Source organism: Saccopteryx bilineata, chromosome 1 (assembly GCF_036850765.1).
Source record: "Saccopteryx bilineata isolate mSacBil1 chromosome 1, mSacBil1_pri_phased_curated, whole genome shotgun sequence".
NCBI lineage: Eukaryota > Metazoa > Chordata > Mammalia > Chiroptera > Emballonuridae > Saccopteryx > Saccopteryx bilineata.
This window is the reverse complement of record NC_089490.1, coordinates 391,917,741-391,931,276: the sequence shown is the minus strand read 5'-3', so window position 1 is coordinate 391,931,276 and position 13,536 is coordinate 391,917,741. Positions and strand designations below refer to the sequence as shown.

Below are 13,536 nucleotides of genomic sequence, written 5' to 3'. Positions count from 1 at the left end.
TTTGTAAAATCCACACATACTTATTAATATTTAAAATAATTTCAATAAAGCTTTTCTTCCTGGGTAGGATAAGATAAATTTCTCAAACTATACTCAAAAGATAATTAGTCCCATTCAATGTTTCTATTTTCCTATATACTAAGAATTTTTCTGTTGAAAGAGGAAGCATTGCTTTAAGATGTGAATGTATTTCTAATTTTTGAAACACTGTACAATACTCAAACATCTCTCCTGGATGCCTTGTGCTGAATTTGAACAATTTGGGTCTAATCTAGAGGAACTTTTTCCCCATCACTTTTAGAGCTTCCTTTACTTCCTTATTCCTCAAGCTATAGATTAGGGGGTTCAACATGGGAATCACAATGCCATAACATATGGAAGCCCCTTTCATACTCTCCTGGAAATTATTAGAACGAGGCTGTAAGTACATGTATGATAAAGTTCCATAGAAAATAGTGACTGCTGTCAGGTGGGAGGCACATGTGGAGAAGGTTTTTTTCCTGCCTGTGGTAGAAGACATCTTTAGGATGGTGGACATGATATAGATGTAGGAAAAGATGACCACCAATACAGTGAACATCAAGTTAAATCCCACAAAGACAACAAGGAGCATAATATTGATGTCAGTGTTGGAGCATGAAAGAGCAAGAATTGGTGGAACGTCACAAAAGAAGTGGTTGATGGTATTGGACTTACAGAAGGACAGTGAAAATGTAAAACCTGTGTGCACAGAAGCATTTATGGAGCCCATGGCGTATGAACCAGCTACCAAGTAGATGCAGACTCTTCGGGACATGACAATAGGGTAGTGAAGTGGGTTACAAATGGCCACGTAACGGTCCACTGCCATAGCAGCCAGGAGGTAACAGTCACTGGTCGCAAACGTTGCATAAACCAATAATTGCATAACACAGCCCCTGAATGATATGGACATATTTTTTGTTATGAAGTTTTGCAGCATTTTGGGAGTGATAGCAGAGGTAGAGCAGATGTCAACGAAAGCCAGATGTTGTAGGAAGAAGTACATGGGTACTTGAAGTCTAGAATCCATCTTGATGAGCAGAATCATTCCGATGTTTCCCACCACAGAGGTCACATAGATGACTAGAAATACAGTGAAGAGGACATACCGAAACTTGTGTTGGACACCAAATCCTAGAAGAAAGAATTCAGTCACTTCAGTGCCATTTCCTTGTGTCATGGCTACCAAAAATCTAGAAAGGTCTTAGAAGACAAAGAAAAAAAAAAAAAAAGGAAATATTTATGACTCTTTCAAAGAAAAAAGCCTCTTATATTTTATGACACTTTTTTCAATTAGATTTTCAGGCCAAGAATTACAACAGGGTTCACTGATTTGCAAATAGTCCTTCTATTTTCTTGATAAGAAACCACTAAGTTAAAAATGATGTTATTCATTTTCTACATGAGGAAGATTTCATAGTGGACTGACTCTAATAAGGATCATTCTTAGAAACAGATTAAAACATGTTATCACCATATTAAACATGTATCCAGTTTTGTAAACCAGTATTAAAATATTACTTTGAATCCTTTTAACAACCTATAGTTTTTCTCAGTCATTTATCAGTTTAATCCTGGTCCAAACTTCTCAAATTTGTCCATGTGAAGATAAAGTAAAAGGAAAAGAAATAGAATTGGTTTATCTAGGTGAAGTATACATCAGTGTGTTATAATTTTAATTATTATGAAGGTTTTATATTTACAAATAAGAATCTAATGAAAACATAGGCTATACAGATGTTTTATACAAAAACAATGGAGAGAGTTTACCGTCAAGTGTTGTTCACTAAAGATGCTTCTAAAGACCGTTATTCAGAAAAGAGGAATATGCTCTTCGAAGAAAGTCTCAGAAGCAAAAAGAAATGATGAGTTTAGGAACTGGTAAACATATAGGATAATTGGAATAGATAAAGGTGGTATAAAATAATATTATCTATAGAGAAGGGATAAATTAAAAGTATCAGCTAATGTTAATGTTAATATATTAAATTGGGGGTTCATTAAGTTTATGGTTCTCTAAAATTCTTGTATTTTAGACTTGTACTTATATACATATATTTTCAATAATTACAAGAGATAAAAATTATTTTTTTAAGTTTAGCGGAGTAAATGATATTTTAAAGTTAATCAATCTAAATAAACACAGTAAGTGAGATGAAAGTAATAGAAAACATCAAGACAAATAGAAATCACCTGAGAAGGCACAAAGAAATTCACATAAATTAGTAAGAAAAATAAATATAAGTGGTGTAAACTTATCATTAAAATTCAAAGATTGTCAAATGGTATTGAATATATGTAAATCAAGCTATGTGATTATATAATAGACAAAAATGGAAAAGAAATTAAACAACTAACGATTAAATAAATGATGGTATAGAGAAGAATAGGATATTATAATTTAGCGAAAATAAATGTCAAGAGCTTCATTTCTTAACCCAAAACTTAGAAATGTAATGTTAAGGAAAAGAGCTTATTGACTAATTGATCACATTACATATAATACCAGAACTTCAATGGTATTGGTGATATTTTATATTCATAGCTATTTGTTGGTTGCACGTTTTCATTGTATATTTTGTATGGGTTTTTTTTGTCATTATTAATCGTTTTTGTAAATATTTTAGACTCCTTAGGTTGCTGTTAAGCAAAGATAGGTTACAGACATACCATCTCTCAGCAAGTCACATGCTGCCAGTTTTATTAAAACAAAGCCACGCCACCTTTATAAGACATTAAAGAAACAAAGATATTACTATTTTAGGGGTTAAAAGAAGTCAATTAAGTCCAAAGAAAAAAATTGAGCATCTCCGTTGTTGAAAACAATGTTCAGAGACTTAGGGTCTAAAATGATGAATTAGTTATACTCACTGTACTCAGGTTCAATTGTTATGGTAATTCTCTGTGACAAATGTCAGAATTAATAGTGTCCAAAAGGAGATACGAACCAAATGCTGTTTGACTTTACTTTGGAGAATAATCTCATGTTGTTAGAAGAACCTTGTTAGAGAAACCTTCTTTGAAACAAGTAACTTCAGAATTGGTTCTAGAAATGTGTTTAGGATTGCATAAAGTGAACATCTGAATGGCCAAGGAAGGCAGCTGCAAGCAGAGAAAGAACTTTAAGCAAGCTAATGGCAAGTGGCCATTGGGACTCACATTATATCCAATTAAGGAGTATTGCTCTAATCAGTAGAATTTTCTGTATTAAATCACCACAGACTTTTCTTGTACCTCTTTCAGAGATATTCTGTTCTTCCTCAGCTTTACTGAGATATAACATTATGTAAGTATAAGGTATGCAATGTGATAATTTGATACACAGATATATTGCAAAATATTTACCATAGTAAGGTTAGTTATACCATTCTTCACCTAAAAACGGTTACCATGTTGTTATGATGAGAACTTTTAAACTCTACTCTTGCAGTAACTTTGAAGTGTATACAGTACAGTACTGTTAACTGCAGTCATCATGCTGTACATTAGACCCCAGAATCTATCTATCTTATAACTGAAAGTTTGTACCCTTTGCCCAACATCTCCATTTCCTTCGCTGTCTGGCCCTTGGCCACCACTGTTCTACTCAAATTTGTTCTTTAATAAAGTAAATCTTGAGTCTGGACCTGACTTATCCTTTTCCCAGAATCTTAGCAGGTAAGTAGGATGAATAATTTCAGTCCCCAAACTTGTCCAGAGCATTGGCAATATCCGAGGCATTGTTACAGGTACTGATTGTCCCAAATGTTCCCACTCACCCTTCATAAGCTTCTGCTGCTCTTTCTGCCTTTGAGATTCTGGAGGGGGATTTTCTGGAGCCTGTAAAGAACCAAAGATAAAATTCCTGGTGTGTTTCTTCAACTTCCAGGCTTGGATTATCTTTCCAGATACTACAGCGAGTGTCTGCTTAGAAAATAATATACAAAGAGATACTCTTTAACAAATCCCTATTTGTGTTAAAATGTCCCTTTCTACTCTTCCTGCAAGGTGATATTTTGCTTTGGCTTACGAATGGGGGATTTATTTTTGAGGGCTGTGGGATTAAGATTTACTCCTGTGAGAATCTCAGACATTGGGGACTGGGTGGAGTGTATATAGTATTGAGTGTCCCATTTGAGACCATTAAAAAAATTTTTTTTTTCAAGTTTCTGTCCACTAGAGACTTTTTGTCTTGTTTACTTCCATGAACTTAGGGACCATATGTGCCAACCTGGGGCTGATCTTGGAGTTTGTAAACCTGGTTTTGCATACTGGATCTTCTACTTATTCTAAACCTCAGTTTTTTTTAATCTATAAAACAGGGCTAATGAACCAGATGTGGCTGCCTCAGTGGCGTTGGAAGAGCATATGTGCATGCATGTACTTGTCCTCTGACTCTTGGTTCAGGGAAGTGGGCATTGCTCCCTCTCCACCCTATGACTTAGATACTTTTCTCCTTCTTCCCATAGCCTATGGGCATATATCTCTCCTTTGTCCCTGTGTGCTAATTACTAATTTGAATCACTTGTTTGCTTTGGACAGTAAGCTCCTCGAAGGCAAGCACACTTATGTGTATTTGTATAGATCATGCCTAGCACATGTATCCAAATCTTTATGGAATAGATACATGATTATCTGTGAGTGAAAGGCATGAGCTCTGATAGAGAAGTCTACCCCTTCCATGTTATAGTGATGACTACTCAGAGCACAAAACCAACCTCAGTAATAGTAATAATATTTACTGAAGGTTTGCCATTTCAAGGCATTGGGCTAATAGGATTTACATGTATTGTCTTGTTTAATCCACACACAACCCTGTGACATAAGTACCATATGTACTCGTATTTTATAGATAAAGGCGCTGAGGCTCAGAGATGTGAAATGAGTCAGCCATGATGACGTGGGCAGAATAAGATGAACATGAAATTCAAATAAGTCCATTTAAATCCAGAATTTAAGATCTCAGTTATCAGGCTGAGCCAAACCCAAAGTTTGAAGAGAACCAAAATCTTCTGAGAAAACATATAAATTCAGTGAATCTACGTATGGCCAGCAGTAGCCACCGTCATGGCTATTCACATGCAGGTTTCCCATTGAATTTGGGCAGATGGTAAAGAAACAGTGGAGCCAAAAAATGGTGGGCCATTCCTTTTATTAAAGTCTCTCACTGGCCGAAGAGCAGACACACGGGGAAAACACTTCCCTCTGGTTCCACAACCAGGAAAATCTTCTCCGGTTCCTCCTAGAACCAAGGCCTCACCAGCCTCAGTGGAGCTCGCAAAAGCCCCTTAGCTCTGGTTCCCCATCTGCACACCTTCTCTCTCCCTGCCAACGTAGCTTCTCTTCAGCACTGCCTTCTCTCTGCTCTCCCTGCAAACGTGGCTTCTTTCTTCCTCTTCTGTGGTTGGAGCACAGAGCGCATTCCTAGCAGGTGTGGCTGATGCAATGCTGTGAGAATACTACAGCTCCCAGAAGCCTCCTGGGCATACCCAGGAAGGAAGCTCGCCTGCTATAAGGAAGTGACTTAGCACTAACCAAGCAGTTCCCTGATCTTTTCAACCATTGGCTATGAAGGACACGCTGTAACATCCTATTGGCTGAACCCATGTATATAAGCTTGTGTACTTCCTGAATAAAGTGGATCTGCATCACTGAACCTGGTCCCCGGAGTTGGGTCTTTGTGTCCCCGGCAGGGCTTGTCCACACTCTTCTCCTTCTCTCTTTTCAAAACTTTCTGGCATAAAAACCTCTCCTCCATCAAACATTAGAAAAACAATAGCCCTTCCCAAGCAGGAAGGTAATTTGTAATTTCACAGACCTACAGATACTTGGCGCTACCCAGCCCCCGTGCAAACTATAAGAAGAGCAAACATATAGATTATATTTTACCAACTTATTTGACCAACAATCTATGTTAAATGTTCTATGTGAAGGCAATATATAATCAATACCCATTATGTGATAGGCACTGTTCTAGACACTTGAGACACATGTAGGACATAGGGACATATGTATATGACCAGTGGAATTTACATCCTAGTGTGTGTGGAGAACAGACTGTAAACAAGAAAGTTACTAATAAGCAAGACAATTTCTGCTATAAGGAAAATAAAATACTACGACGTGAAGGTGCCTGAGAGGAGGCCACCTCAGTCAGGAGAATCTTCCTTGTACAGATGGTATAGTGAGGGGAAGGGTGGCAACTGGGGTGAGCTTGGCTTGTGTGTGTGTTCCCAGGACGAGAAAGCAGCCTGGAGCGACTGAGAGGAACGTGTTACACACTGGATCAGAGACCCAGCAAGGATCTTAATATATAGAGCCTTGGATTGTAGTAAGGAGTCATTTTAGCAGAAGTGGGGAAAATGACATTAGATCATTGCACTGGGCAGGTTGTTCTTGCTGCTGGTTGGAGTATAGATTACAAGAACAAGACTGGAAATCAGAAGCTCACATATGAGACTCTGTGGTTTCTTGATTGAGAGGTAATAGTGGCTTGAGGAGGGTAGTATAAGGGAAGTGGAGACAATGGAACTTTAATTGTACTATTTTAAGAAGGTAACCTTTAAGGAAATTGCTTTTGGCTCGAATGTAGGAAGTTAGAGAAAGAGAGAAATGAAGTTTGACTCCTAGATTTCTGTTCTGACCCATTGTGTGAATGGTGGTGTCATTTAACAGTGATAGAGCAGACTGAGGAGATTAAAATGAAGTGCAGATAAATCAGATAAGACATTACCAAAAAACATACAGAAGCAGTCCTCGATGTAATTGAAACATAAAATGGGTTTCAAAGGCTTTGTAAAGGACTTTGTCAAAACTGAAAAGGGCTGCAAACAGGGGTCTAAGGAGACAAAGGCTGGATTCCCGGGACCTCTTTAGAGAACTTCTCAATAGCTGAGTCGCGCAGTGAGCAACCCCACGGAGCCACCCCCCCCCCCCAGCAGCATGGGGCAGGTGGCGATGCAGGGAGCTTGCTGCAAAAGCCAACAGAAGCCAAGCCTCCAGAACTCCCATCCTTGCTGACCCCTTCCCTGCTCAAACTACCTGAAGGGGAGGCCAGCTGGAGTCCAACAGGTGGAGGTCAGCTGAGTCCCTGACATGCGGACATGAGCAGGTACCTCATAAGGAGACGAACAGCTTTGAGTCCCTGGTCTCCACATCCCTCCCTTTCAGATAGTCTGTAGTCTGTTACGGAGGCGGCATAAATGAGGTGAACTGATCCTTTTCATCTGAAACACCTACCTGTGTGTTACCACTCCATCCTGCCCCCCAAGGATGTGACGCTTACCTGGACACCTGACTCTGATTCCTTTCATTACCCCCTTCATGTCAGTTGACACTATGTTTGACCCTCAATTCCTAAAATATTTTTTGATAGGGGATCCAAATTGCTCTTGGGCAACCTTTTCAGTTGCTTGAGCAAAGGATTTCAAATTATAGGCCTTAACCATTGCATCCACTTAGACATTCCTTTTTTTTTGGTCCCCATGCTGAACAGAGGGCATCAGAGTGACCTCTGGCTTCTGGGCAGCAATTAGCAATAATTTTTGGAATGCTTGTCATGAGAAGAAAGATTATTTACTGTTTTTGTTGCTAGGTAGTGACATTTTGTGGCTTTGGTTGTTGCTCTTAATTGGGAGATTTTGTAGGCCACATTGAAATGGTAAAGCTCAAATCAGCCAAGGCCTTCGTGTGTAATTTTATTTTGGACAAGGTATTTGTCTTTTGTAAAGAAGCTGCTTTCTCAGTACATGGAACAGGACTTAAAAATGTATGGAAAAATGCCACCCAGGTCCCCCCATTTTGAGGCAGTGGGGAAGTGTGTCTGGGCGGAGGGGCTGGGTGTCAGGGGAATAGCCTTGTGGAGCTTAGAGAAGAAGGGAGCAGCTACTTACCAACTGACATGGTGGTGTCTTCATCTTTTAATAAGCAATACAGCTGAAATGGCTGTGTCTTATCTCTGCCTATAGGACTAGCAGTGAAATCTAGACATGTCCCTTGAGGTGAGGTAGACCAGAGTTTCCCAGCCATGTTCTGGGACATCCTGACATATTGGATATTGATTCCCTCATTTCTCAGTTCAGCTGCATGGAGCTTGGGCAGCCACAGTTCTGGGTGGGGCCTCTTGTGGAACGAGCATCTTGTTCCAGTTGCCCTTGCCTTTATGTTTCATACAAACGTTCTCATGTTATGTTTACGTCATTACAAAATAATTATTGATGGTAAGGAAGTATGAAATCCTTTCCTCTGTTTTTATAAAATGACAAACTTTCAAATATTAGCAATATTATGCTTTTAGAATATGGTGGCGACATGTTCAGCGCATATTTGTTAGCCTGGGTGTTGAGTTCCTTCTTGAGGTGAACCCGGCTCAACTTTGCAAATTGAACAAAGTCAAGTGAAATTAAATGGGTTTTGCTCTATAATGTCTTCTCTCTGTATCTGACTTGATTAGCCACTTTTCTAACCCTTCTCTCCCATTTTCTGCCTTATACATTCTCTTGTATTTTCTGCTAGAATTCAGTTAATCTTTTTTTTTTTTTTTTTCTGGCTCAATTTCTCCCCCCTGCCCCAACTCTACAGTGAAAACGCTTTTAAAATTCTCTGTCAAATCAAGTCCCTCCCTCTACTCTCTTTCTTGGTTAGCTCTCTGGAGAGAATGTCCAAGCTGGTATCCTTTTTCTTTATTTCCTTCCAAGGTCCAGAAGGGCATGTCCTCTAGTTACCTGTTTGGCATCTCCGCTTAAGTTTCCTTTCAATGCGATCAACTCAAGGTGTTTGAAAGCGATTCTTTGCTTTTTGCTCTACCTTCTACTCTCCTCCTTTGGTTCATGTCTCCACCGACACGACACACACCTTGGTTCCTTAGGTCTCTCCAGTGTTGAGTCACTTACCATGTTGCATGGATCCAGCCTTTACAATGTGTCTCTGTCTATTCCTCTCTATTTCATGTTTGTACCACCAGCTGAACTCAGGACCTTATGACCTCTCAGCCAGGTCATTGCAATAGTCACCTTGCTGGTCTCCTACGTCCGTGCCACTCACTTCTCCAAGCTTTCTTTTTTATGATTTCAAGAAGGTTCTTTCCAGATCCCGATTCCAAATTCCATCACGCTCCAGCTGAAAATTCTCTGTGGACTCACCTAGTTTATTAAACCCAATTTAACTTTCCAGGCTTGTCTCTACCATTGTTTTAGCTACTACTTAATTGTTCAGTAAAAGCATTTATTGAACATGCATTTCATGACAAGCAGCAGATTGGGGCTTGGTGATAAAATGGTGAGTGACAGCATCAGGGTCCTTGCCCTCATGGTGTTTGCAGTCTAGCGGTGGTGCAGGCAGAGATAAAGTGAATCAGTGAGCTTATAAAGGAGAGAGAATGAACCTGGTCGGTGAAATCTGGGAGGACTTCCCAGAGAAAACTGTGCTCCCCCCAATTATAGAAAATTGTTTTTGAATGCTGCTGAAAAGCCAAGGCAAAACACTCTCATGAAGAGATAAAGCTCAGCGAATGGGGAAAAGACTTGCTGCTTACTGTCACTTACACTCCCCGCTCTGCTCTTTGAGCAGAACCTTGTTTCTGCCTCGGGCCTTGCTTAGAAGAGCCTGCTTATCCGGATCCCAGGGCCGGCCCCTTCGCATTCTTCTCCTGTCACCTTTCCCTAACCCCATATCCAAGCCAGTCCCCTGCTTATTATTCTCTCTCACAACACCCTTTTATTTTCCTTATATGTAATCATCTTTTTTCCCCCCTATTTACTTGTTTATTGACTGTCTTCTCTAGTAGAATGTAAGCTCTTGTCTCTCTTATTCACAACACCAATGTTTGGCACATGGTAAGTGTTCAGTAAATGTTACCAAATGAAAGAGAGTAATGAGGATAAATATATTTGCAGCAATAAAAGATAATGAAAGATAAATATGTGCATGAGAAGGTTTATTCTGTTCTTTAATTTTGATGTAGTTTTTCTTTCTTCTTTAGGGATTGATTTTAGAGAGACAGAGAGATGAAGAGAGAGAAAAGAGAGAGTGAGAAGCATTCATTTGCGGTTCCACTTAGTTGTGTGTTCATTGGAGACTTTCTATATGTGCCTTGACCGGGGATGGAACCCACAGCCTTGGTGTTTTGGGATGATGCTACTAACTGAGCTAAACAGCTAGGGCTGGTTTATTCTGTTTTGAGTTAATAATTGATTTTGCAGAGAGTTAACTATGTTATAGTAATTTAACATAACAAAATTCCTTAAAGACACTGCTATACAACTTTCACTAATTTTTTTTATTGAGGATAACTATATTTTATTTTATAATATAAATATAAAACTATATTGCATTATTTGTATAATCTCAGATTTATTTTTAAAAGTAAGCCTCTAGAAATTTATTTTAAAATGTATAAAAGGTGAGGGGATTAATAAATAGAGAGTTTGGTAAGTAGGTCGATATTAAGTGAAAAAAAAGTTTACTAAGATGTTCAAGTTGAAATTTAGGTGATGGCTATTACTGTTGTTCATTGTAGAATTCTTTGAGCATTGCTCTCTGTTTGCAAACTTTCATAAATGATGTTGAGAAAAGAAATACCCGAGTATATTTCTGTCCTCAATAGAGTCTAAATTTGATCTTATATTTTCTGATCCTTGGGTTGATGATTCATGATTGGCAGGGAAATAGTAAAAAATACTTATTGCTTAATTTGTATACTTATATTTGGTGTGATTTCCAACCATGAGAATTGTACACTCGCAGGCTTGACCAGGAGTTTGGATAACTGGGACCCCTGGTCTGGCTCTCTACCATTCCTCCAGCCTGAGCTCTAGAGCTGGTTCCAGAGGACTGTATTAATACAGTCAGACATGGACGGGAGCTCCTGGGTGTTACTTGTTGCAACAAAAGAAATCATTTACTAGCTTGTGACTCATAAGCTTCTCCTTTGGGGAAAGCCTTTTTATACTGTCACTTAAAATGATTCACTGCCTTTCCATCCTTTGGGTCTTTGTGACTCTATAGCCTCTCTTGCTTTTGGTGGGTCTATGATGGGAGGAACCCTCATAATAATAATAATAATAATCAGCATTGGGTGGGTGTTGCCAGCTTGTGAAACTATGCTGTTTGCCTTCCTTCATTTGATTGCCCTGACCATGTTATGATGCATGTAGGCCAAGTAATATTAGGCACCACACCTGTTTTACAGACTGAGGTACAAAGTATATAAATGATCTGGCCAATTTTATTGTAGAGTATCTATCACTTTAAGGAGCTGAAATTAGAATCTAGGTCCTGACTTCTAATCCAGTCACCCTTACGTAATGCCTAACTGAAAACACACGTAACATCTCGCAGGCAAGTTTTTCCAAGAGGAGTACAGAAATAGGGTTCAGGTATAGCCACATAGAGACAGTCATTTTCTTTGGTGAATTTGCCTTGGGTTGAAATCATGCTAAGTCATCAGAAAAATCTCAAATCCATGTCTTCATCCTTTTTAGAGCAGTTAAAAGGTTAAATCTCAGCTTGATTACTAGGAAGGGAAATTTATCTGAGCTGTATCTCTTTTGGGATTGGTGAGTAAAAGTTAGTCAATAGGGACCTTTTCCAAGTCGCCTCCGTGCCTGTCACGTGCTCTTCCCGCCTTCCCCTCCCTAGGGCACTTGCTCTTGCTGAGGTAGAGTGCTAATTCCATCAGCTTCTGGGAAGTTATTAGAGATATCCCAGAAATGTCAACTACCATGTCTTCTAATGCCAATAATTCCCCTTCACTTTGAATTTTCTGGCATGGAAATTAATGAGCGTTGACTATGGAGTCAGACATCCTTGGGTCTGACACTCCACTCCATCAATTCCTACCTGTGACATCAGGCAAGTTGCTTGGCCTCCTTAAATCTTAAGTTTTTCTTTTATAAAATGAGATTGATTATAGGACTTGCACCAAGGGATTGCTAGGAGGATTAAATAAAATAATGTCCATGTAGGGTGTACTTCAGCACTAATTGCTTGGTAGATAGATACTTTTAGTGTTAGCAACAATTTTAATAATTCAGAATTAGACTATAGAAGTGCCTTTCTCATATTAGATAAAATTTACCTTTTTATTTCCTCTCTCCCCTCCCTCCCTCCCTCTCTCCCTCCCTCCCTTCCTCCTTTCCTCCCTCCCTCCCCTCCCTGCCTTCCTCTCCCTCCCTCCTTCCCTTTCTCTCTCTCTCTCTCTCTTTCTTTCTTTATTTCTCCCTCCCTCCCTCCCTCCCTCCCTCCCTCCCTCCCTTTATTCCTTTCTTCTTTTCTTTCTTTCTTTCTTCCGTACATATTGATTGAGTGTCTTCAGCATGTTAGGCAGTCCCTACTTTCATGGACATTGCACGCTAGGTTGGGAGACAAGTTAATTAAGGAATCACACAAATGAATATAAAATTGCACTTGTAATAATTGCTGTAGAGCATATCACAGGAGGCCGTGACTCAGTGCAGAAGCTTCCTGGGATCTGCAGGTGAGTGAGAGCTAAACAGGTGAGAAGGAGTGAGAGCAGGGAGAGTGACAGACAGGTTCAGACACTGGGTTTAGCAGCAAAGACCCTGTGGCAGAAGGGACTTTGATGATAAAAAAAGGCTTTGGGGCTGCAGCAGAGGGGGCATGGGGCAGAGTGGTACAAGGTGTGGCAGGGTGCACAGGGATGGGCCCGTGCTGGCCAAGTCTGCTGGGACTTTTACAGGGTTGGTTTTTATTCCAGAAGCAATGGGAATCCACCGAAATGTTTCAGGTAGGGCTGTAATATAACATTCAAGAGTCATTAGAGCCCTACAGTACCAGTATGAGGAAAGAAACAGAATGACCTGCAGGCTGAATCATCTGAATTCTAATTTAGTACTTAGAGATCTGGGAAAGTGTCAAAGTAGCAGGCACTAGCTCTCCTCCTCTGGGAAGCTTATTGAACGAATAATAGAAATATAGTCACGTGTCTCACCGGGTTCAAACATGTCACTGTGGGGTGCGAAAGAGAAATCGATTGAGTGATTGAAGTCAGGAAAAGGACTATTTTATTGACTAGCACTAACCAAGTTAGAACTTACTCTCTTATGAACTTTTATTCTTGCCTAGCACCTTTTTGAACTGATTTCACATGTTTCCCTTATGTAGTCTGTCTAAATCTCCCAGATTTGTTCAGTCTCCCAGTAGCCAGCTCTGTTTAGGGGAACTGCCATGTGGGCTAGTTTAGACGTTGAGGGACGAATGCCCTTGAGGTGGTAAATGTGTCTGGGGAGAGGTCTGGTTGTTATTTCTAGTCACCAGGAGAACAAAGGATGCTTGAGCATCTCTGGGAGTTGGACCAGAGGAGAGAGAGAAAGCCTACCACTGTGCTCCGCTCCCATTTGCTACCCTGATTTCAGGCAGGAGAAGTCATCTCTCGCTCCACCAGCAGGAGGAATCTCAGCTCTTGTCGATCCATCCAGGGCTGACATGATGACGAACCGTGAGGTCGAAAAACCTTATCTTCCTTTCATTCCCTGCCCAACTTTCTCTTGAACGTCACTACTATTTCAATGTCCGATC

At 39.9% G+C, this 13,536-nt stretch overlaps 1 protein-coding gene across 1 annotated transcript; it reads right to left on the bottom strand.

The window, feature by feature from the left end:
• Positions 1-271: 271 nt before the first annotated feature.
• LOC136320818 (putative olfactory receptor 5AK3) lies at positions 272-3,946 on the bottom strand. The gene is made up of 2 exons (XM_066253967.1): positions 3,780-3,946; positions 272-1,214 (listed from the first exon to the last, which is right to left on the bottom strand). Exon 2 carries the CDS (start codon positions 1,199-1,201, stop codon positions 272-274), a length of 930 nt encoding a protein of 309 aa, XP_066110064.1. The 5' UTR covers positions 1,202-1,214; positions 3,780-3,946.
• Between the last annotated feature and the right edge of the window lie 9,590 nt (positions 3,947-13,536).